Source organism: Cryptomeria japonica, chromosome 10, assembly GCF_030272615.1.
Source record: "Cryptomeria japonica chromosome 10, Sugi_1.0, whole genome shotgun sequence".
Classification (NCBI taxonomy): domain Eukaryota; kingdom Viridiplantae; phylum Streptophyta; class Pinopsida; order Cupressales; family Cupressaceae; genus Cryptomeria; species Cryptomeria japonica.
This window is the reverse complement of record NC_081414.1, coordinates 877312745-877339380: the sequence shown is the minus strand read 5'-3', so window position 1 is coordinate 877339380 and position 26636 is coordinate 877312745. Positions and strand designations below refer to the sequence as shown.

Here is a 26636-nt window from a genome sequence, read left to right as displayed (position 1 = left end):
TTCTCCTCGGCACTGGACACCATAATCAGGGAGGTCTATGACTTCAGAAGACAACAAACCTTTGCTGCTATCCCGGTGATCTTCCAGGAAGGCAGGACAGCGATATGGATGGAAGGCCCTTTGGGATGGACTTCTTGGATCAACCCCTGATGATTGTTTTTTTGATAGATCCTGATGTGTCGGCTTGTAATGCACAGATCTGCTTTTTGTGTAGTCTCTCTTTGTATAGGACTGCAGACTAAATATGTATAGTCTCTCTTTATATAGGGATGCTTTTGTACTCGTAGTCTAGGGCAAAGCTCATACTCTCATCTATTTTGTCTTGGCTAGTGGATCTATTTTCTATTTTACTCTTATAGCCAGGGTGCCCTGGCTCACGGATATTCTTTTTGTATGACACTTATGTACTGCTTTACTCCTTATATTTAATACAAAAAAAAAAACCTTGCGATCTACACATACCATTTTTTCATTAACTACTATTTCCCACGATTTGAGATTCTGATACATCTCAATTCCACTGTTGCAGAGCTTTGATGTAATTATGTTGTGTTTGCCTGTTTAACTAACAGGCTCTTTTATCCATAACGCAGATCCTCCACATTGGTCTCACATTTTTCTAGACATGGCAATATAGGGACAGCTTGGAGACAAAATCAGCTTGCAAAACTCCCTCTTCATTACCTTTGTTCTCTCTTCACTTAATTCACTTCCTTCTCTCGTTTTGCAACACAGATAATTTATTTCACCACAGACAGAACTATTCCTCTAATACTGAACTGGATCTTAGAAAACAATTATAGAAAAGAATTATCAGTTTGACAAAGGAAATCAATTAACCACCCAGCCAACCACCTTATATGTGAGATATTATTAATTAACATATGTATATGATGATATAATATTACAAAAGAAAAATATTATACGCCAACAAATATGCATGAACTAAATACCTAAGTTCTTGCAAAGCCATGCAAGATATCCTTAAACAGCTTAAGATATTTATCCTTGTTCTTTCTAAAAATATATTTTGTTATTATTTTCTCAACAGGGGGAAAAGAAGTGTATTAATAGATATACGCATTGCAACATAAGACATCCCCATCTTTATGATACCGAAATAGTTACATCCCCATGTTGTTGTACCCAAGACATGGCTGTCTGCGTTTCCTCTTCTGGAGCTGTGTATGTATACACAGACGAGAGAGTAAAACTAATGTAAGAAATAATATTACAGGTAATAAAAGAACAAAATTGTTTACTTTTCACTTGACAAAGAAGTCAAAGAAGCAACATACACCAGCGAGTGTTAACATCAATATCTCCACCCAAGACATGGATGTCTGTGATTCCTCCCATTTTGAACCCGTGTATGCATGAACATACCACAGAATAAAAATCATTAAGAAATGAATTTACAGGTCATAAGAGACAAAAATAGTTTAAATTTCACTTGCTACGGAAGTCAGCACAACGACATGCGTCACCAAGTGCAACAGTCAACACCTCGCCACAAAATTGATGATCAGGTTTCAATGCTAGAGCCTGTCACGCCACCAAACATTCCATGTTATACCAACAAATCAACGAGATATAGAACAAAAAAGTGAAAATGATAAGCAAATGTCGATAAGGAAAACAAACCTGGTGGTAAAGATTAATTGCATCGTCAAATTTGTTCTGGAAATAAAAACAGAAATAAAGTCAGAAATAATTTCAATATTCATTATTTTCCAGAATAATTTATTAGGACATTTTAAGATATAAAAAATCCATTTTATATTTGGGTGTTGTATAATGTGATTTTTCAACATTCTTCAACATTAACCATACAAACAAAGTACTACAATAAGAGCTCAATGCGGAAATTTATATCCTACAACTAACATAAATTACAACCACCCCTCAATAGCAAAGGGCTATTACAGAGAAGGAAAGGTCAAAACATCCTCCAGGCATAGCAATTCTGCATAGTAATTATTTTTTCTGCCCACATTCATTAGTGATGGCTTTGGAGAAGATAATACAACCATTGCCCAAAGCTAAGTCATGATTTTTCCTTTAACACATTAGACCACACAAGATTCCATGGTTGATGAGTAGTCAAGTGGTTTTTGTTTTGTCTTGAAGCATAGGGAAGCAAATTCGGCATGATTTGTCCTTGAACACACAAGATTCCATGGTTGATGAGTAGTGAAATGGTTGTATGGTTTGTCTTGTTGTACAGGGAACCAAATTCAGTCCAAAACTCTAGACTGGATGGCACCAATTGGTCCTGTGCTGGAGCTCTTTGTGCTCCCACTTGATCATAGTAAAAGACTTGCCAACTCAGATGCCGTGCAATAAGTAATATTCCTTATGTAGAGCAAGTTAACAGACATACAAAGTTAACCAGGGATTGAATAAGCACAGTCAAAACATCTCTCATCCTTAACATAATGTATTGGGTTCCTTTGTGGCTGTTCTTTAGTGTGTTTGATAGCAGATTGCTCTATATCCTTTCAACTCTAATTTTTGATGGTAATTGAATTGGGGTAAGCATTGGGGTAACAGGAAGGTGGGGTCATTAACTCTTACGCTGATCACATTGAATTGCTTGGGGGTATGTCAATAGAACTGTATTATTTCCTCCCAAGAGACCAAGAATTAGTCTGTAGATTGTTTTTCTGGTTTAAACTGAATTGAAAAATGAAATACCTATTTAATCCAGAAAAACAGTATACAAACAAGATGCAGTAAGGAAACCCTATATTTTGAAGCACTTCATATCTTTCACAAGGATAGATTTCACCATACTTGCAAAACTCGGCGAGCCATTAAAAAACTCGCGAGTAATCGCGATCCATAATGGCGCGCGAGTTAATCGCGGAAATACTTGGCGCGATTTTTTCATATAGTCACCGCGATTTTTTAAGACAAATACTCGTCGTTAATCGCCAAAACCCGCCCGAAATGCGGCACAAAATGCGAGAAAAACGCGACTTAAGTCGTAGGCAAAAAAAAAACCTAAGTCTTTATTCCATTTCGCGGCTCCGGAAGGCAAAAAACGCCACGCGATTTCCAGTAGGGTTTGCATTTGCATGCGCGACCAGGTTTTTACTTGTTTATTCGTGATCTTTTTGTATTGTTTTATTTCGAATTCACAGTCATTTTAAATTTTAATCGAATGACTGTGTAATACACAGTCATTTGAAATGTGAAAGATCCCTGATGGATCTCTTTTACCAATCTGCTGTAATTTTTATTTATTTAAATTGATTTTTCCTGCTTATTAATATTTTCTTTCAGAAATAGACAGAAGTTGCAGAAGGGTTGAATTCTTTTTGTATTTTGATGATTTTTCAACAAGTAAATAATGAAGTACAAGTACATGAACAAAGTACTGAAAATGAAGTTCATATACAGCCAAAACAAATTCGATTCAAGGCAGATTTCTGAATATAAAATCAAATATTTGACCAGATGAAGATTTCCAATAATTTCAGGAAGATTACAATCAGGAATAATTCCAACCTGGATGCTGAAAGAGTAACATAACTAGGAATGAAGTTGTGGCAAGATTCCAGCCCTCCAAGTGCTGCACGTGGGAAGGAAAGTGGCTGCCAGGTACAGCCGTATGGTTGCCAAGTACACCCAACTGGTTAGAAACCCCAAACCCCACGCTGAACTCTGTCAGAATTGCTGAACCTCCAGAAAGAATGCCGTACAATCTCCAAGATGCTAATAGCTGCAAACAAATCCAAACCACTGTATTGGGGGCTACGTCCCAAACAGGCAAGGCATTGGGGTTGGCGTCCCAGATGCTGAAAAGCTCTTCCAGAGCCAAATCTCAAATCCAAGATGTAAGATGTGTAAAAGATAATCATAGAATGAAGCTCCTATCCCCTTATAACCCCTCTCAATTGCAAATCGAACCCTAATTGTCTCCAAGTGGCGTGGTCTAGTGGAAATGTTATAATTTCTTATTTTAAAGTGGTCATGTTACTAGAAAATGACCTTTTTCCCCATAGACAGAAATCCGCTCACTGAATTGCCCTGAGACCAAAGAGAAAGATTTAAAGAATTTCAAGATCTTTCCAACGAGCTATCACACAATAGGATGCGCATCCAGATGAGACCAAAAATCCCCTTATTACTCCAAAATGGCTAACAACTTAGCCTTATTTAATTATTAAACGCTAACTTAGGAAATATTAAAAATATAACCCAAATAGCCACAAAATGCCCAACTGACATTACAAACCCTAAAATCATCCTGTCACCTGTCTGTGACTGAAGTCGGAAATCAAGGATTCACTGGTAGTCTCATCCCTAAAATCTAGGGATGTTCCTAAAATTTAGGAAACAAGCCCAATCTCTTTGAAACTGAAACCATCTAAAAGGTCATGAATAACCTCACGACTGGCAACTGTCACGACCTCCTAAAATTTAGGGATACCCCCTAAAATCTAGGAACTGCTCCAAACTGGCTCCAAACTGCCTGTAAAGCCAAAATCCAATCACTATATGCACTGAATGAGTCCCAATCAACCTCTGCTAGCCTACGAGACTCCAATGATAGGCCAACTCCTCCGTCTCCGATGTCCACTCTAGAAAGGGGACATGACAAGCCTCCCCTCTCGGAGTTGCTTGCCCACAAGCAACTGAAACACCAATCCTCCACCATCCCAAATAAGATGTAAACAAATCATTGCATGTAACTGCTGCTCATCTCTGATATAAACAACATGCAATGCCCCGGTTTGGAATGGCTCCTCAAAATGCTGAAGCACCTGTGCTGTCAAATCAACACTGTCTGGGTCCCAGAGCGAAGCATAGCTCCCGCTGAATACCTCAAGTGAGCAATGGAAAACTATATCATCTCCATAGATCAAATATCCATAAATGCCAAGACCACTAGTGTGTCTGTGATCACCAACATGCATAACATCCGTCATAATATCCAATGAATGCCAATCCATGGAAGACCCTCTGTGATCTGACCCCATCTGACACAAGTGACACACAACTGCCACACACTGCTGCTGATGTGCCGGAAGATCTAATGCCAACTCACTAGACAATATATAATACTGACTAAAATCATCACTGTCCAAGCTGGCATCTAAAAATATGTAATCACCAACTAGCAATGAAACAATCACCCTGTCTAGAGAATCAGGTGAAATTGCCACATCAACTGGCTCAAAGTACTTACTAGGAGTAACATCACATAACTCATCCACGCCAGCTAGCTGATGACAATCAACCTGTGGATCAACTGTCGTCCCACTCTGCTCGATAAACTGAGATGGATAGTGGGTAAACTCCAGCTCCATCCTCGTGATATTCTGAACATACCGTCCAAGTGTCAACAACCATTGTACACCCACGACTACATCTATACATCTGAAGTGAAGCAACCCATGTAGGATCCACGAAAGGAAGGTACTACACATGTCTATACCATGATCCCACACAAACCACCTGTAGGACATAAACTGCTCCTGCTGCTCTCCTCTGATATAAGTGCCATATAATCTTAATATCTGGAGCAACATACTATAATCCCTATAAGACGCTGTATCAAATGAATCAACACCTGGATCCCAAATAAAACTAAATCCACATCCATCTGTCATGAAGAGACAATGATAGTAAGAGGCATCGTCGATACCGTGTCTCTCTATAGCCACTGTGAAACCATAAATACCACCAATCTTCAATGTTGAAATGGACCCATCAATAAGACAATTTCCAACAAGCAAAGTGTGATGGAAACCTCTCCAAAACCTTTGATCAGCGGCTGCAACTTGCCCAATTTCTCCACAAGTTAGTATGTCTTCATTGGAGGATGCCAAATAAATATATTGTTTAGCCATGCACCAAATATAGTCTCTTACACGCTGATCTTCATAGCCCACTATCACATCTAAGAAAACTGAGTCACCAATTAATAAGTACATCGCTGCCCTATCATATGAAAGAGGTGACAAGTCCACAAATGAATAGTAGATGTTTTTGTTCTGCAACATGGATAAACCTTCAGTGGCTGGTACACTATGAATGCCACCTAACAACTCATAAACTTCACACCTAGTCTTCCCAACTTGAATGTTCTCAATGCAAGGTTTCAAATTTGACTCATTAGATGAAGAAAAATTGCTGATCAAACTCAGAAAATCAAACTGATTTCTATTTCCATTCAATATATCTTCGCTGTCCTTTTCTTCCCTTGGAAGAAATAAAGATCTAATGGATGATTCTCTTTGTATCCTTGCATCATCTAACCGATTGTGACGCTCTTTGACTCTTTGGAGGTGGTGTCTTGCTTGGGCAGCAAGCGTTTTTGCTTGGGCAGCTCTATGTAACCAATCTTCGTTCAACTTTTGGCAATGTTTTATATCAGCTGCCCCAAAGTACACAAAATCAGACTTATGGTGAGTTGTATTATTTGCATCAGCATAACCCATGCTTGTACCATAAGCACCCGCAAATGTAGGATGCAAATCTCTATTCTCTTCATGACCAAAGGCTGTCATATCTTGAGGGAGATAAGTTATGTCACTGCTGTTATGGACTTCAGAATTATGATCATACTGTGGTGACAAATCTTTGGATTCACTACACACCATTAAATTTCGACTTTCCTCATGGTCTTCCCAATTGAGAAGAGGAAGTAGTGTGACAAATGAATCCAAACTTACGCTGTCCATTTCAACCTCATGTTCTTCATCAATTGCTGATTCAAAATCAGTCTTTGGGCAATCTGAAAACTCATCAAACCTCTCATGAATGTCTTGTGTATTGCTTGAAGTTACAAACTCTTCCTTCACATCTTCCACCAAAAATGATGGGACAGCGTTGTAACCAACCAAAGAGGCACCAATTGGATCTACATGTCTCTCAAAATCTTCAAATAGTTTCCTACCAATCTCACTGGTAAACATCATATCTGCTCCTCTTCCTTTGCTTCCCTTGCTCTCAATTGACTCTTGTTTTGTTCTTGGTTGATGACGTGGACTTGAAAACATCAAGTCATCTTCAACTGGTACACCCATGAATTGTGTGAAGGAAAGGTGGTCACGTATCTTTTTAGGAAGAGAGCAATACTTATCATAGTTGTTCATAACTATATCATTGAATGTCTTGGCAGGAGACCTTCTCCTTGTACTTGTTGAAGGAGTTGTACCCTTAGACTGTCTGGAACTCCTTGAAGGTGTTTGTTCAAATTCTTTTCCTGCTTGTTTATTTCTAAACAACCCTGTCATGATGTCCAATTTGATTTTCAACCAAACTAAACTCAAATCTGAATTAGAACTCTTGATCTTCACCCAACAGGCTGGCAAGATCAAAGCTCTGATACCACTGAAAGATCCCTGATTGATCTCTTTTACCAATCTGTTGTAATTTTTATTTATTTAAATTGATTTTTCCTGCTTATTAATATTTTCTTTCAGAAATAGACAGAAGTTGCAGAAGGGTTGAATTCTTTTTGTATTTTGATGATTTTTCAACAAGTAAATAATGAAGTACAAGTACATGAACAAAGTACTGAAAATGAAGTTCATATACAGCCAAAACAAATTCGATTCAAGGCAGATTTCTGAATATAAAATCAAATATTTGACCAGATGAAGATTTCCAATAATTTCAGGAAGATTACAATCAGGAATAATTCCAACCTGGATGCTGAAAGAGTAACATAACTAGGAATGAAGTTGTGGCAAGATTCCAGCCCTCCAAGTGCTGCACGTGGGAAGGAAAGTGGCTGCCAGGTACAGCCGTATGGTTGCCAAGTACACCCAACTGGTTAGAAACCCCAAACCCCACGCTGAACTCTGTCAGAATTGCTGAACCTCCAGAAAGAATGCCGTACAATCTCCAAGATGCTAATAGCTGCAAACAAATCCAAACCACTGTATTGGGGGCTACGTCCCAAACAGGCAAGGCATTGGGGTTGGCGTCCCAGATGCTGAAAAGCTCTTCCAGAGCCAAATCTCAAATCCAAGATGTAAGATGTGTAAAAGATAATCATAGAATGAAGCTCCTATCCCCTTATAACCCCTCTCAATTGCAAATCGAACCCTAATTGTCTCCAAGTGGCGTGGTCTAGTGGAAATGTTATAATTTCTTATTTTAAAGTGGTCATGTTACTAGAAAATGACCTTTTTCCCCATAGACAGAAATCCGCTCACTGAATTGCCCTGAGACCAAAGAGAAAGATTTAAAGAATTTCAAGATCTTTCCAACGAGCTATCACACAATAGGATGCGCATCCAGATGAGACCAAAAATCCCCTTATTACTCCAAAATGGCTAACAACTTAGCCTTATTTAATTATTAAACGCTAACTTAGGAAATATTAAAAATATAACCCAAATAGCCACAAAATGCCCAACTGACATTACAAACCCTAAAATCATCCTGTCACCTGTCTGTGACTGAAGTCGGAAATCAAGGATTCACTGGTAGTCTCATCCCTAAAATCTAGGGATGTTCCTAAAATTTAGGAAACAAGCCCAATCTCTTTGAAACTGAAACCATCTAAAAGGTCATGAATAACCTCACGACTGGCAACTGTCACGACCTCCTAAAATTTAGGGATACCCCCTAAAATCTAGGAACTGCTCCAAACTGGCTCCAAACTGCCTGTAAAGCCAAAATCCAATCACTATATGCACTGAATGAGTCCCAATCAACCTCTGCTAGCCTACGAGACTCCAATGATAGGCCAACTCCTCCGTCTCCGATGTCCACTCTAGAAAGGGGACATGACAAAATGACTATGTATTACACAGTCAAAATGACTGTGTATTGTTTGCATTTGCACGCGCGACCAGGTATCTTTTTGTATTGTTTTATTTCGAATACACAATCACAGTCATTTCAATTTTCAAATGACTGTGTAATACACAGTCATTTCAAATTTTCAAATGACTGTGTATTACACAGTCATCATTACACAGTCACAGTCATTTCAATTTTCAAATGACTGTGTAATACACAGTCATTTCAAATTTTCAAATGACTGTGTATTACACAGTCATCATTACACAGTCACAGTCATTTCAAATGACTATGTAATACACATTCATTTTCAAATGACTGTGTATTACACAGTCATCAGTCATTTGAAATGACTGTGTAATACACAGTCATTATAGTCATTTCAAATGAGAAATGACTGTGTATTACACAGTCATTTTCGAATGACTATGTAATACACAGTCATTACAGTCATTTCAAAATTTCAAATGACTGATGACTGTGTAATACACGGTCATTTGAAATGACTGTGTAATACATAGTCATTTTCAAATGACTGATGACTGTGTAATACATTAATCGTTAATGTACATTGTAATTAATGACTGTGTATTACACAGTCAATTGTGAAATACTGAAATACTCATAGTCATTTGAAATGACTTTCAACTGTGTAATGTCAATGTGTATTAAAGTATTTCATTTAAATTTAAATTTGAAGTTAAAAACTTAAAAAAATACACAACCAATTAAAATTTTTAATTTTAGATAGTCATCTATTAATAGATGACTGTAAATAAAATACAGTTATACAGTCATTGTAATTTTTGGATGTTCGTGATTTTTTTTGGTAACAATGTTATTTATCTCTAAATGTTGCCTCTCTTTTGCTAGGTTCTTTTCCACATCTTTTTGAAAGAAAATGGATTCAGCTTCTACAGTTAAAGTCGGTGGCAAAAAGAGAGACCCTTGTTGGAAACATAGGAGACCAGGTCCAAAACGAGGAGATGTTTTTTGCAACCATTGCAAAAAAATTGTAAAAGGTGGCATTAATAGGTTCAAATATCACCTTGCAAAAATTCAATGCCGAGATACCACAAGTTGTACAGAATGTATTGAAGAGGCTACGAGAGATGCAATAGCAACGCTTGAAGCATATGATCAAAGGAAGGCAACAAAAAAGAGAACAGCAGAGGCAATGGCAGCCCCAAGGGCAGATTTGAGTTCCATGGGGTCACATACAGATGTGGGGACATCTGGTTCTTCCCTTGGGCCACGGATACGAGCAAAGGGAACTTTGGACAGCAACATGGAAAACTTCTTTATTCCACGTAACAGTCCTGGTGCACAACCTGGATTGCTTGGCACTGCATGGAATAAAGAGGCTCACCAACAAGCCAAGGTGGCGTGTGCTAGATTTTTTATCTACAACGATGTTCCGTTCAATGCTATTTCTAGTCCATCTTGGGACCAATTGGTCACCGCGTTGACTGTGGCTGGTAAGGGGTTCAAATCCCCAAGCCGTTACGAGGTAAGTGGACCGTTATTGCAGGATGAGGTCCAAAACACTCATGCATTAGTGGAAGAGCAAAGGACTATTTGGGAAAAGAATGGCTGCACCATTCTTTCTGATGGATGGACAGATGGTAGGAATAAGACACTCATCAACTTTCTAGTTGCTTCAGGAGGACAGTTAGTATTTTTAAAATCAATATGCCTCCAATGAAGTGAAGAATGCGGAGACCTTGTGCAACATGTTGGATGAAGTGGTGATGGATGTGGGAGTGCAGAATGTCATCCAAGTTGTGACTGATAATGCAGCTGCATATGTGGCAGCCGGCAAACTTCTAATGGCTAGACATCCAACATTATTTTGGAGCCCTTGTGCTGCCCATTGTCTTGACTTGCTCCTTGAGGACATAGGGAAACTAAGTTGGGTAAAGAAAGTGGTTGAAGATGGAAGGAACATCACCAAATACATCTACAATCACACATGGGTCCTGAATCTTATGAGAGAGCACACTGAAGGTAAGGATCTTGTGCGGTCGGGGGTCACACGCTTTGCTACCAATTTCCTCACCTTGCAGAGCATACTTGCTACATTGCCCAACCTGAAGCGGATGTTCGTGAGTGAAAGATGGTTGGGGAGTCCTTATGCTACAAAGCCTGAAGCAGAGAAGGTTGTGATTGCCATTTTTGATACTAATTTTGCCAAGATAGTGGAGGAGATCATCAATGTAAGTTTTGAAACTTTAATTGATGATTTATTATTTAATTTTCTAATATTTCAATCTGCTGATTTTGTTAGATTTTTTATATCTAGTTGTCGGAACCGTTGGTGAGGGTGCTACGAATAGTGGATGGGGATCATAACTCCATGGGGTATCTATATGAAGCCATGGATAAAGCCAAAGAGGCGATTCAACACTTGTATGGGTCAAACAAGACCAAGTATGAACCCATATGGCGCATAATTGATCGGAGGTGGAACCATCAACTCCACCAACATATTCATGCTGCTGCCTACTTCTTGAATCCCAAGTTTTTTTACTCTCCGAGTTTCAGAGCAGATGCAAAGGTTAGAATTGGCTTTGACACATGCATTCGGAGATTAGTTGATGATGAGATCCTTCGAGACCTGATACTTGATGAGTTGCAGAGTTATAAGAAGGCCTTAGGGGAATTGTTTTCTTCACCTGATTGCAAACGTAGGAGAGCCACCTTACGACCAGGTAAAAAAAAACATATGTTTAATTTTTACCATTTATTTCTCTCTTTAAGATTATTGAAATCTTTACAAGTTATAAATCACATTTTGTATCCTTGCAGATTTGTGGTGGGAAGATTATGGTGCCACAACGCCTAATCTTCAAAAGCTGGCCATCTACATATTATCACAACCTTGTAGTGCTTCTGGTTGTGAGCGCAACTGGAGTGTTTTTGAGAACATCCACACAAAAAAGCGCAATAGGTTGACTCAACAACGCTTGAATGATCTTGTCTATGTGCGGTACAACATTCGATTACATGAGAAGAAGGTGCTAGGGCAAGATTCACATGAAGCACTTGACTTGGATGACATTGATCCATATGCAGCAGAATGGGTTGCTTCTCCTGATGATGTTGATAATGATTTGGATCCATTCCTTACTAATGAGCAGCTGAGTGAGTTGGAGAGGGCAGGAGAGGAATGGGATGCGGAAGTGGCAGCACGTGAGGAGGAGCAGGAGGTTGATCATGCAGCAGAGGCACCTGTTAGTGTTGAGGATGTTGCCACTACTTCAGCACCACCCACCCAACGGCCACAATCTGTTTTGAGCTTTAGTCGTAGACGCAATTGATGATTTCTTATTTTCATTGATACCAAACTTTGAACTTGATATGTAATCAGAATTTCAGAGGTTCTTGTTTTGTGGTCTATGACTCTATAACTCTATGAGACTGTCACTATGATACGTTGATATGTATTGAACTCTTATTCATATGTTGCAGTTGGTTTTTGGTTTATGCTATGATACTTGCATTTGTTGCTATGTATTACCAAAAAAATTTGATTTATATATCATGGAAATCATATATGTTATACAAATTTGGTGTAAATGTGTGTTTTTGAATTATATATAAAAAAAAAATGTATTTTCAAATGTTCGATAAAGTTGCCGAGTTTTGCTGAGTTTTTTGCCGAGTTTTTAAAATTTTTTGGCCTTGCCGAGTTATTGCAAAATCCGAGTTTTTCAAGCTTGGATTTCACACACCGTGGAATCAAAAGTCTCCATTTTTTGTGAATTTCAGTATTCGTGTAATATTAACTTGTTTACTAATGATAAGTTCTTAAGTTTTTCTACAGTTTCAAGACCAACTCTTCTTCAGCTTATCCAATCACTTCCCAAGTCCAATTCATGTCACTTTGTCTCTGATCACTCAAATCACAAATGCTTCAAGCACCACAAATTGAGCATAATAGGCAGCCATACATCTATATGCCTCATTGATTTTGCAAAGAAACAAGAAAAATAGGACCAAAATTACATCACAGCTTCTATCAATATGATCATTTGCACATAAACTGAATTCATAATAGATAACATTATTTTGTGTGGATTTCATTTCATATCAATGAATTCAGACAAACGGAAACAGATACCTGCAAATGGTATGTATATCCAAGACCGGCATAGGTGCTCACATTCCTTGAACAAAGGTCCAATGCTCTCTCATATGATTTGATTGCTAGAGGGTAACGTCTGAGAACAAAATTGCAAATTCAGTGTGGTTATAGAAAACAGAAAGATGAGGTGGGTATATCCACAATATTTTTCTTAAGTGTCAGATAAATTGAGTTTTTAGATGTTCCTTGATTTTTTAGGTTTCAGAAATACATGAGAATACACTTAACAATTTAGACAGGTACAAAACATTAAATTTCAGTAGATCATAGATCAGTATAAAAACTTTCACTACAGTATTAGATAAGTATGATAGCAATACCATAATTAGCAGTGGCAGCTTCTCAACAGTGAACACGAAAGACAAATGAATCAGTAGACAAGTTTAAAAATCAAATTAACCAACTGGACAGATGCAGAAACTACCTTCTTTACAGAATGAAAACGTCAATAATTTATGAACCTGATACATTCCAACTAAGCTAATTAACTACCTGGACAGATGGAAAAAAGCATGCACTTGAAAATGTTGATTTTACAAATAATGTATGTAGTTAAATGAAAATTCGAAGCAGCAAGTATCAACATGGCCATTATATATATAGATCTGGACAGATGGAGTAAAGAATTGGCTTCAAAATATATAATATATGTAGTTACATTCACACAGCATTTTTTAATATTCAAGAACAATATATATATATATGATGTCAAAAAAGTGAAGAAGTGCATTTACATAACTCCTAATTCAGGTCATATCATCAGATTGGGAAGTTTACAAAGACCTTTGAAAGGTCAAAGCCCATCATAGACGAGGAGATTTGAAAGCAAGGTGAAATTAACCAAAGAAAGTATGAGATGGAAAGAGAGTGGTCCACGTGGCAAGATTACAATAAAAGAATAGTAGAAAGTTTATAGGTAGCTAAAGTAATGAACATAACAGAAAAAGATCACTACCCTTTCATACTTTCAAGAATTATTCCTGTTGAGAAGGCCATGCCTTTTGCCATTCTGAGGACCAGCAGCTCATCATTGTTCCCCATTCCAAGCTCACATCCAATGGCTAGTCATCATTCCCCATTCCAAGCCCACATCCAATGATGTGTCTTCCAACATTTAGGTATGTTCCATAGGGTTGATGATGTTTCTGAGGCTGAATTTAGTGTTGCTTGATTGTCTTTTGAGAGTTGCATGCTGCTGCTGGAATTGCTGAGCAGCCCCCCAATATTCTCTTCTCGAACTTTCAATGTTCAGAATCCTTTCAATCACTTCTAACCTATTGAGGATACTTCAGCAACAATGCCTGAGAATAGTAATTACTTCCTCTTGTTTTCTAAAGCAACCAATAATGGCACTTCATTTGTATTTTATTCCTTCAAGGTTATTGAGTAGCACAATCAAGGACTCCTGGAACCTCATTAGTTCTATGGTTTTTGTCTCCATAATTTTGATAAGACTTTGGATAGAATCATTTATATTGGCAAGGGTAAAGTGGATTGTGATTGGCAAGGATAAAGTGGATATGGATATTCGGGCGGGCATGTTTATTGATAAACAATAACATAGTTATCAGCTTTCTAAGAAGTGGGGTGGTAAATGGAAGGTTCAAAATTCAAAATTCCATGCTTTAACTTGTTCGATTTTAGTCTTTCAAAATTCATTGTTTAACTGGCATTCATGGCTTCCAAGGACAATTATAAAGCACGAATTCAAACCTTCTTATTCTTTCAATCTTCATCCAGAATGATTGTAACATGGCAACCACTCTCAAAAATCATCTTCTGTTTCTCTGCTACATCATTTTCTCATTGTCACTTTCAACAGCTACATTCTTCATCCTTCTATTGCAATTGTTCTAGTGTAGTGCTGCTAATTTAGAGACAATTACGTTGACAAAAGGGGAGAGATCCTTTCATAGTTTTTGCAAGAGGCCTTAAACTTCTCATGATGTACATGATGGCTATGATATTAGTTCCCTAAAGGCGGATATCAAATCTAAAGGCATCTTGAATTTGTCAAAATGAATGCACAGGGCATGACGTAGCTGGGTACCTAAGGCATGTTGAGAGAGCAAAACAGTGATATGTTGATCACTTGATTGAAAATTGTGCCATCATCTGCAGGAAATCCACAATATGAACCGCTTTGGCAAATTTTGAATCGTATTCAGACTGCATAAATGAATAACCTGTCCACTTGCATTCGCTCGAATCCAAGTCACCATAAATTGTTGGTTGAGAAAGTTATGGATTTGAATCACAGATGGCAAATGGCTGCATTTTGGCATGAAGAGACCTCATAATAATGATACAATGATCTATAATGACTAGCAGTACAAAATCAAGTTAAAAATGATTCTGAAAGCTTAGAAACAGCAGATTGAACCAATAAGGCCTATTGATTCCATTAAACTAGATGATTGAAAAATGATTTGAGCACCAGCCAAAACTAATCAGTAAACGCTTTTGCAAGCAATAACAATAACAAGAAATACCAAAGTAGCAAAAATCATTTGGGGGAAAAATCTGCAAATCAAAAGTATAAGATTTTTTGAAAAAATTGGAAAAAAATTGTAAAAAAATTGGGAAAAATTTGGATTTAAAAAAAAAAGTTGAAAAATTGTTTTAAAAAAATGTAAAAAAACAAAAAACTTCTTGTTTTTTTAAATTTAAAGGCATTTATCATTGTAATTAATAATTATGTCATACTGAGTAACAATAAAACTCCAATGAAATTTCGTCAAGGGAAAAAAAAAATGATAAAAATCTCATGGTTAAATTCCCCTCATGTAAATTTGATTTTTTTAAAAATATAAATAATGAATTTTAATAATTAAATATTTATATTTCTTAATATTTATAAATTGAAATTATTTAAATTTTTTTTCTTTTTTTTTGAAAAAAGAGGGTAAAGATTTATTCAGAAATCAAAGAATTACAAAGAAGAGGCCTCAAGCCCACCAAGACAACAACAAAAACTAAAAGGATCCTAAAGGAACCACCAACACCGCCACTACAAAATCCAGTGACCATAGCAATAGATCCGATTGTCGGATTTCCAATGATAATACCTTTTCGGAAAGCCCTCAGAAAGATGATGTTCCACAACATAGGGCCGAAGGCTAGCTACTTTGGAATTACACAAAAAACCAGGCTCATCCGGAGCCTCAAAGGGCCTCAAAAATGACAATGAAAATGAAACAAACATAAAAGGGAAATTGATCCTACACCACAAGGTGCTCTTGCATCATCCTGTCTTCAAGCATTAACCTATCTAAAGTTTCAAGATAATCATGAGGTCTACCATCCCTTCCACTAAAATCCCAACCATCAACATGCTTTGAAGCCCACTTGGCCAAACAATCAGCCACTCTATTCCACTCCCTGGGAATATGACAAAAGGAGACAAATTCTAATGTGTTACACATTTGTAAAATCTGTCTGACCACAGAGGCTAATTGCCAACTCACATCATTCAAATTTTGTTTGTTCAACATGTCCACAACAATCTGAGAGTCTAACTCACAAATGATCTTCCCCCATCCTAAAGAACAACCTCGCTTAACAGCAATCTTAATAGCTAGGGCCTCCATAAGATTGTTGGATTGTTGCCCTGTATAAATAGAGAAGAAAAAAACTGCACAACCATCATCACCTCTACCTATACCTCCAATACCTACATGTCCAGGATTCCCATGGGAAGAGCCATCAGTATTAAATTTTAAGATTCCCACAAGAGGGGGAATCCACCTTTCATCTCCACTTATCCGCTGCTTTGCATGATGAGGTCTATTACCAGCAACACAGTCCATTTTAATGTTTTCCAATTGCAAATTCCTTACAATAGCATAATCACTCGGATCAACATTTTCAAACAAATTGCATTTAGTTGAGATTGTCTCCTGAAGCCTATTAACTATCCTCTGCCACAGCTGAGAACTCCCTATATGTGAGTCCTATATGTGAGTCACAAAAGATCCTTCGATTCCTTTCCAGCCATAAATTCCAGATAATAAGAGTTGGCCCAATAGCCCAGGCCACTTGAAGAAAAGAGGTCTTTGCTGGGGGTCTGCCCAAGCTATCCCAAAATTCAATTAAGGAGGTAGCATGAAAACAAGCATGTTGCCAAGCCTCCCACCACTTGTGCCAAATATCCCTAGAGAAAGCGCATAGAAAAAACGAGTGGGAGTAGTCTTCCTCATTATGCATACAAAGATAACAGATAGATGGTCCCTGGAAGCCTCTCTTACGAAGATTCTCCCACGTGAGACATTTCCTCTGAGCAACCAGCCATATGAAGAAATTACATTTCCGCCAAGAGAAGCTAATCCAAACCTTCTTCCACCAAGGAACATCCGTTAGGCCATGCAGTTGCCTAACAAAAAGCATAACCTTCAGCAACAGAAAACTTGCCTTTTGGATTAGGACCCCAAGCTAGAATATCTCTCACCTTGAGGGAACTACATAACCTACCCTCCAAGATATTAACCAACACCACACGATCTTCATCTGAACCACCCAAGGGCCATTCAAGAGGATCCTTCCAACAAGTCACCTCAACCTGTCCAATGCACCGAATTGTTTTAAAATTCTCCACCTTAACCCATCCAGTATCAGTGAAAATATTGGAAAGAGGCTGAAGCTGTGGGTAACTAGACAAAATAGGAGGGTGACCATCCTAAGAGTCCTGCCCAAAAAGAGCTTCAAAGCCTCTATTACAAATCTAGAAAAGACCATCTTTAATAAGTTGGGCACCTTTTTTAAGATTATCCCAGATACAAGAGCCCCTTCCCACTAAACTAAGACGAGGCACCTCATGATCATTAGCACCAGGGAGATACTCGTGGGTTAAAATCTTGGCCCAGTCATGATCCTGACTGTTACACCACCTCCAGTACAACTTAGCTGCCAAGGCCTTGCTAACCAAAGCAATAGATCTGAGGCCAAGACCCCCAGCATGTCTCGGTCTACAAACAAAGTCCCATTTAACTAAACTCCACTTAGAAGAAAGAAAACTACCAGACCAAAGAAATTGACAAGAAAGAGCATCAAACTCTCTCACAAAGCTAGAGGGGGGAGCCTGCACAAAACACCTATAAATGGGAAGTGCTTGCACCACAGTCTTCAGAAGAATCACTCATCCAACAAAGGATAACCACCTGTAGGTCCAATGATTAACCTTACAACGAAATTTATCCAAAATTCCTTGCCAAAAATCTCCTCGCTGAACCCCCAAATCTAAAGGAATCCCAAGGTACAACAAAGGAAGAGACCCCGTCTGAAATTTGAGGATCCTGGCAATCCTATTCTGAATAAGCCAAGGGGTATTAAAGAAATATATGGATGATTTATCTTCATTAATTTTCTGACCTGAGGCTTTACAATAGATATCCAAAGTTCTCCTGAAATTCACTGCCTCATTGATTCTGGCCCTGCCCATCAAACCTATGTCATCCACAAACTGAAGATGGGAGTAGGGAGGTAAAGCATTATTCCAACTCCATCCCTGAATAAGACCATGTCTCACCTAGGAAATGAGAAATCTACCAAGACCTTCAACCATGAGAATAAATAAATAGGGAGATAAAGGGTCCCCTTGCCGAAGCCCCTACGAAGCACTAAACAATTTTGAGGGATCCCCATTAATAAGAACTGAGAAAGAGGTAGAAGTCACACAACTAAGAACCCAATTCACCCACTCTTCTCCAAAACCAAAAACCAAAAGGATCTTCTGTACGAAATCCCAACTCACCCTATCATAAGCTTTGGCCATGTCAAGTTTAATAAACATAGCCTTCTCCTTAGAGAAAGCCATCGAATGAACAACCTCCATTGCTATCACAACTCCATCAAGGATCTGTCTTCCGTTAATGAAACCACCTTGCTCCTTAGAAACCAAAGTGCAGAGGAGAGGTTTGAGTCGTTCAGCAATCAATTTAGTGATTATCTTGTAGACAACATTACATAGAGCATTGGCTTGTACTGATCCAAGCTATTAGCCCCCTCCTTCTTAGGAATGAGAGCCAAGAAGGTAGAATTCATAGATTTGAGCATTTGTTTATTCCTATGAGATTCTTGAACCACATCTAGAAGATCATACTTTATAATCTCCCAAAATTCTTGAAAAAACTCAATAGGAAACCCGTCAAGGCCAGGAGCCTTGCCTTTTTTCATTTGAAACACAACCCCTCAAGTTCAGACAACAAAATGGGGCGCAAGAGAGCATCATTCATTTCAACAGAGACAAGAGGGGGAATACAGTTCAGCATGGCCCTCTCTTCCACCATAGCTTCAGGATCCTCTTTGGTAAACAAATTAGAAAAAAAACTAACAGCTTCCGAAGCAATTTCTTCTTTAGATTAAAGATGAACCCCTTCAGAAGAAATGAGAGAGGTAATAGAGTTACCATACCTACGAGCCTTAATAGAATTATGAAAAAAAGCAGTGTTTCTATCACCTTCTTGGTGCCAATCCACATGAGACTTTTGTTTCAAGAAAATCTCCTCAAATTTAAACAATGCTATATTTCTTAAATTTGATTCAAACATTTGAATTGTTAAATTTTATATAATAATAATTTAAAAAATTTTGAACATTAACTTTTAATTTTTTATTTTTTTTAAGCGAAAGTGGCAAGCCACTAATATATATATATATATATATATATATATATATATATATATATATATATATATATATATATATATATATATATATATATATATATATATATATATAAAAGATAACTGATTCAAGAGCTCAATAGGGAAAGAACTAGGAAGAAAACCCTATATCCTTGCCAAATACAATGGAGAAAGAGAAGACGGAGCTATAAGAAGGAACCTCTACAAACCTCATATAGGCCACAACTGAGACTAGTAGAACAAGATAAACCAAGAGAACTCTTGAAAACGGCCCCCACATCCGATTATCATTGATCTTGATAAATATAATTGAGGATGCCTGAGCACTGCAGATCTGCCACAACCAGTTACCGATGAGCATATGTGTATACCGGTCAATTACAAAAAAAGGAACGCAACCAGTTGAGTTATTCCGGAACTATCATACCGGTATGCTGCCCCTTTCATTGGTTCATAGGAGGCTCCATTACTGGTACAACATTGCAGATTTACGACATATCTCCACCACCAAATCTATTACTGGTTACCGAAGAGACTAACACTTGCTACCAATGAAGATGTGAAAAAACGGAACACTGACGTTGCCAAATAGCAGATGGGAATACTGGACCACAGAGGAAAAAGCCAACAAAACCGGTTATGTTATACCGGAGCTTAAATACCGGAATGCTGATGTAACCGGTTGTGTTATACCGGAACTTAAATACCGGTATGCAAACTTATTTACCAATTCATGAGAGAGCCCCCATTACCGGTAATACAAAACTGAAATACAAAATAACACCCTTACCGGATCTGCAAAGGCTTAATAGGCTGAACCAGTAGGCCCCAATCCTGTAAAAATCGACAAAATTATGCCTCCGTAAGCTGCGATCTCTAAGAAATCATCACCAACATTGACCAGTTGGTCCCTAAAACCAGTATGAGCATCAAGGATTACTTCTCCAATCATTGCAATCTCGAGAAAAATCCATCACCAACATTGAGTGCAGCGAAGGCAGATATCAAGTCTTCAATCAGTGAACAATGGATTTCATTGACTTGGTCAAAGGAGAGCTGAGGAGGAGGAGAAATGTTGTTCACCTACATAGAAACTTCATCACCTGCTATCACTACCGGAGAAATAACAGATGGCTTTGTTTGCCCATGGTCATGACCTAAAATTGCTAGGATGCCACGCATTTTAGAGAAAATTCTGCTTTTTAAATCTGAATTTAAGCTTCTCCCTACATTGCGGGCAGCAATTTGGAAAGATCTCACATTTTGTAGGGAAAGAGACCACTTTATACTATCAAAGATTGCAGGAGAATCCTCATGTGTGAGCAGAAGCTGCCTAGGGAAAAGTCCACCAACTTTTGCCTGACCATTCCACAAATCATACTGGCGGATGGCATCCAAAAGTTGATTATCATTCAAATAATCTGCCCAAATCGTATTATGAACGATATTTTTTAAGGGAACCCAAGACTGCAGCAAATCTACTAAATTGGAAAGAAATATAAAACACAATTGGGAAGGAAAGAGAAACCTTTTCTCCTGCGGATAGAGTATTTCTTCCCCAATAATCCGCTTAATGCTTCGTTTGCAATGTTGACAGGAGGTGTTGAAGACAATATCCATCTGGTCTTCAGTGATATGGTCCTCAAATGGCTTTTCTCAATCAGCAACTAACTCAGGGACTTTGTAGTTTAGCGGGGAGTAGTCCATAATGCAATAAAATAGGGTAGACTATAGAGGCAAGAACATGTCGGTTATGAATGAAACCAAGTAATAACACTGTCTATCTTGAAATTCTCATACCCTGCCAAAATCATTTCAAATCTTCATCTGCTGTGAAATAATTAGCAAGTATGATCAACATGCTTGATACTGAGTATATTAATTATTTTGCAAAATAACAGAGGATGCCGAATGTGTGAAATTAAACAAAGAAATAACTTTGATCTCACAAGATTCATAGGGAAGGCCGCCACCGTACTTCCAACATCGAAGCTCAAAGAAAAAGCCAACCATACCAAACTTTTAATCCACTTGTTGCAACTGTAGAAAACTTCATTAATTGCTCACTCAACAAAACCAAAGTAACAACATTCAAACGAGAGGTTGAGAAGTAGGGTGAGTGTGTCAATTATTTAAATATTTTTCCTTTCATCTTTGATAATGCTTGCTAGATGAGGAAAATTTTCTCTTGAAATTTGGAGATGCAGAGTCCTTTGCCAGCTTATCACAGCCCAAATTTACTAAAACATCTGCAACTCTATTACCTTCTTTGAATATGTGAGAAATGCAACATTCCTCAAACAAACATATTCATAACCATGCTTGCTTTAAAATGTAGGAAATTTTCCAGTTAAATGAACATCTGGATATGCAAGCTTTCACTATAATAGAAGAATCTCCTTCAACATGTAACCTATGGAATCTTAATTTTTTTGCCAATGTCAATCCATATAGTAAGGCAAGAGCTTCTGCTAAATTATTTGTTCTAGGAGGAATGGAAGAGGATTTAGCTGTCAAGAGAAAGCCTAAATGATCTCTACTACAAACATCAATTCTCGAATCACCAGGATTTCCCCTAGATGAACCATCAAAATTTAACTTGACAAAAGCCAATTGGAGGAGGTTGCCATTTAGTTAAGTTTTTGTTGATTGACTGGATTTCCTGACTGAATGTGGCACAAAAAGAACGGATAGCAAGACCTTTCCAAATCTTAATAATGCAGCCATCCCAAGATGAAAAATTAAAATTGCTACTTATATTCTTGATATGAGCATTAACCTGTTCTGAAGCATATTTCTCAATTCCTTCTAAAACCAAATGAGTTGGGGATTCAATTTGTCTAAAGATTCTTTTATTTCTTTCCCACAAGATTTTGACCAAATGACAATTGCCGGAATACATTTCCAAATGCTAGCATAATTTTTAATTTATTAAATGTTGATTATTTTTAATTTATTAAAAATATATATATAGTAAATACTAATTTTTGTTGTCTCGTAATAAATTTCAAATATTAATAGATTTAAAATTAAATTGAAATAATTACATTTGTTAATATTAAAATAAAACAATATTATATTTCTTAAATTTAATTTAAATATTTGAATTTGTTACATTTTATATATTGATAATTTAAAAATTAAATTTTAATTAGTTAATCATTTTTTTAATTTATGAAAAAATTATTAAATTTATTATATATGTTACATTTTAGCGTATTACAATAAATTTACAATATTGATAACTTAAAAAATTTAACTGAAATAAATATATTTCTTAATATTAAAATACAATGTTGTACTACTTAAATTTAATTTAAATATATGAATTTGTTAAAGTTTATATATTAACAATTTAAAAATAAAATTATATATTTTAAATATTGAATTTTAATTTACTAAATGTTGATTTTTCAATTTATTAAAACTTATAATACGCATTATAAAAATTAATGAAATCTAAAAAAAATGAAAGTTTCAAAAAAACAATTGCACAGAATTCGAAGCACTGCCGCATGCGCTTGTAGAAATCAGTCTGTCAGCCATTTACTGATTAATTAAATGATTTAATCACGATTTAAATGGGATAAAAGTCATCTAAAATCGCTGACTTCAGAAACACGATTTTTCCAAAAAAAATGGGGGAAAAAATTGGCGATCCAGGCAATTCCCAATTAATTGCCGATCAGACGTTATTTTTTCCAGACGTATGCTTCTTTGAGAAATAGAGATTTATATTCCATGACAAATGGTTTTTTGGCCATTAGTTTGGAAAACTCAAAAAGACTGTTGAATACTACTTTCTTAAATTGAAAGGACTACTTATTTTCTTCCGAAGTTAGACATTAATATTTGACAGATAACCATGGTTTCCACGCAAAACTTGGAAGATCAGACAACCAATCTACATCTACTACTTGCATGTTATAACGAATAGCTCAAATATGTTTTCATTATGACCATAAAAGAAATAAAAGAATACCACTTCTTGTTAGGAAGAAGAACATACTTGAGTTTCCGTAGTGCATGTCCCATATTCACCAATGTAGGTTCCCAAGTTTCAGTCAACGGTGAAGGGACATAACTTAGAGTCTTTTCAAACCACCGTACAGCTTTTTCATACCTGCAATTACCAGTAAGGGCATATTAATTATCCTCAATACTTCAGAACTAAAAGAAACTCAAGACCAGTTTGGAAAACAGCCCAGCACCAAATATCAGAATCAATATTGAAAAAGAAAACAAAGCATCCTGATTCTGCAGTGTAATGTACACAAAATATAGCTGACTAGATAGAGAAAGCAAGGGTGGATAATTACTATAAAACCTTCAGTAAATTATAGAAAATCTGAATATATTCATTAAATAACTCACAGATTTCAGATAATGACTATCTTAATTAGTATGGCTTCCATTACTGCTCCTGCTACTGTTTCTGCATCACCTGCTAGCTCTAAAGATTTTCTGGCTTCTGATGACTTTGGTGGCTGCTCCCGTTCTTCTGCTCAGCAAGACCTGATTGAAGACTCTGCTGAAGCTGTACAGAAAAAATGGTAGGGTGGATGTGGGAAACAATTGGCTGGTTTGGACAGCTTTGGTCAAGGGTGTTGCAGCCCCTTGGATCTAGTTTTGTTGTTTCTACTTCTCTAGGTGATTCGAAGATCTCTGCTAATGATAACGTAGTTAGGTAGTTCCTCAGCCTAAACGCCCCTTTGTTCCTGTTCTTGCTAAAAGGGAGGTAGCAGCTTTTGTCTTGGTTGAGAAGCCCTCAGTTGGGTTGGCCACTGTTAGTGCCTTGTAGTCCAAGATTCAAAAGGTAATCAAGAGAGCCAAGAAGATTCCCCTTCTTGCATTTGGTGCAATAGTTCTAGCAAAGGAAGCTCTCTATGCTGATCTGGGTGTGATTTGCATATTCAATCTGCACTAGCCATGTGTTTCAGATCTTCATGATCGGTTGTCTAGATTCTAAACGCCAGTATTGAAAAAATATGCTAAAATTTACCCATGTGCAGGAAATTTTCATTGTTGAATTTGAATGTAAAATAAATAGAGATTCTATTTCGACGAAAGGGCATTTGTTCTTTCGCGAATGTAGAATTTTTATTGCTGGACTTATTCAACCTTTGGAGAGTCTGCCTAAAAGAGGTAAACGGAGCAAAGTGTATTATCAGAAGACTTTGTTGTTGAATGGACCATATTCCTAAGTAGCTTAATAAAAGCATTGGTAACAAGTAATTTGTATGTCCATCTAGTCATGCAACCAGACATTTTGGGAGGTTTGGGCCATTCTAAATCCAAGGAAAGGTTTACTTTTGTATTTTTGGGTATCGTAGCTGAGAAAATAAGAAACAAAATACTTTGTAGACAGCTATATAAAGTTTTGTTATCGGAGATATAAGGGTATCATTGTAATAAGGCACATTTTTCGTTGAAATTGACACCTTCAAAAGATAACTTTTAGAAATTATCATCTCAGGTCATGCTTCTGTTTTCACTTTTCAGAGTTCTCCGCACTTTGCATGTTACATCTAGATAATAGAACCAGCAGGTCTAAACGGAGGTTAGAAGACGCACCAAAGGATGAAGGATCATTTTCATGTTTTGTTAGTTTCTGCCTATCAGATTGGGCATACTATTTTATTAGCACTATTTTGGTTTCAAATTGAAGTTTCTATTTAGTTTGATGTTGAGTTCTATTGAAATGTGGCATTTAGTGTTAGCTATTTTACAGATTTGCCCCTATTACCTAGCTGGATCAGGTACAATCTGCTCCAAATCCTAATCCTAGTCAGGTGTGCAAGGAGGTGTAGCCAGGCGTCACTATTTCACCTATGGATTCATCCTGGATGAACTAGAGAGAAACCATGTTGAATATGAGGGCATTGACAGATTTTGCAACAAACTTTTCCTTTTTTTAAAAGTTTACTGTGCAAGGGCTGTCTATTTCCCTTGGCAAAAAACCTCCAAAACATAATCACAACAACATAAAATCAGTGAAACGCAGGGATGCATCCCCCCACCCATTTACCACCATTTCTAGGCTGGGAACAGGGACATGGACAACTCCAAGAGGCTGGGACAGGGTGGGGACATCTACTGGAGAAACCGCCACCACCACCAAGACAGTGGGATGCTGCTGGGACTCCCAGGAGTCCCCTGGCCATCCAAGGGATGCCTAGGAGTCTCCGATAGCCCCCACTTAGAAAATCGGCGGTTAAGCAAAAAATGGTGAAAATTTTGTGACAATGGCATCCTTGTTTTCAAGTCAATCTCATTCTCTTCATCAAAATATATACATAAATTTATACAACAGTTAAATATATTGGTAGGATGTTTGAGAGTGGCTTCAAATCTCTCGGAGTTATAATGCAGTTTCTAGATTTTAGAAGATTTAAAAAATTTCAGGCTTAGTCAAATTTCAATAATTAGAAAGCTCCTATCAGCATTCTCTCACTCTCACTCTCTATATCTCTCCCAAACTCTAGACCTCTCCCTATCACTCTTCATCTATCCCCTCTATGTACCTCTCTCTATCTCACTCTCTTCCCTCTCCCCCAAGATCTAGACGTATCTCTCTACATCTCTCTCACCCGCAGACCCCCAAGATAGGTGCCACCCTCAACCTCATTTTGGTGGTTGCTTCCGAACCCCCATCAAACTATTAAGTCGAAGCAAGTAATAAGCCAATGATTAATCATGATCATAAAAATCTACATAATGCATATCCCTTGTTGCAAATCTCTGGATATTCATAGTCAAAGCCATGATCAAGACCACTGCAAGGAGCATTGCCCCTTGATCTCAAACATGAAATCATTTCCATGTTTTTTATGTTTATTAGTTTAAAACTTTAAACTTCACTTGGTATGCCAAAGTTTCATTTGCAATTTTGCACTTTGCTCCCAAAGTTCCAAAACTCTACAACCATTTTAATGTTTTTAATGTTTATTAGTGTAAACTTTACATAGTGTGGCAAAGTTTCGTTTATAGTTCTTATACTTTGTTACACATTTTTTATAACTAATTTTTCAAGTACTATATAGTACCTACAACTGAAAATGGATATGCAAAACAAGACA

At 37.2% G+C, this 26636-nt stretch overlaps 1 protein-coding gene across 1 annotated transcript in view; it reads right to left on the bottom strand.

Moving 5' to 3' along the window:
* Positions 1 to 1083: 1083 nt before the first annotated feature.
* LOC131052022 (anaphase-promoting complex subunit 6) overlaps positions 1084 to 26636 on the bottom strand; it is a 257194-nt gene continuing 231641 nt past the window's right edge. The window contains exons 13-16 of the mRNA XM_057986630.2: positions 23567 to 23680; positions 12893 to 12992; positions 1645 to 1680; positions 1084 to 1545 (exon numbers count right to left, since the gene is read on the bottom strand). Coding sequence (XP_057842613.1) covers positions 1450 to 1545; positions 1645 to 1680; positions 12893 to 12992; positions 23567 to 23680 — 346 coding nt within the window. The 3' untranslated portion in view covers positions 1084 to 1449. The remainder of the gene's footprint in view (positions 1546 to 1644; positions 1681 to 12892; positions 12993 to 23566; positions 23681 to 26636) is intronic.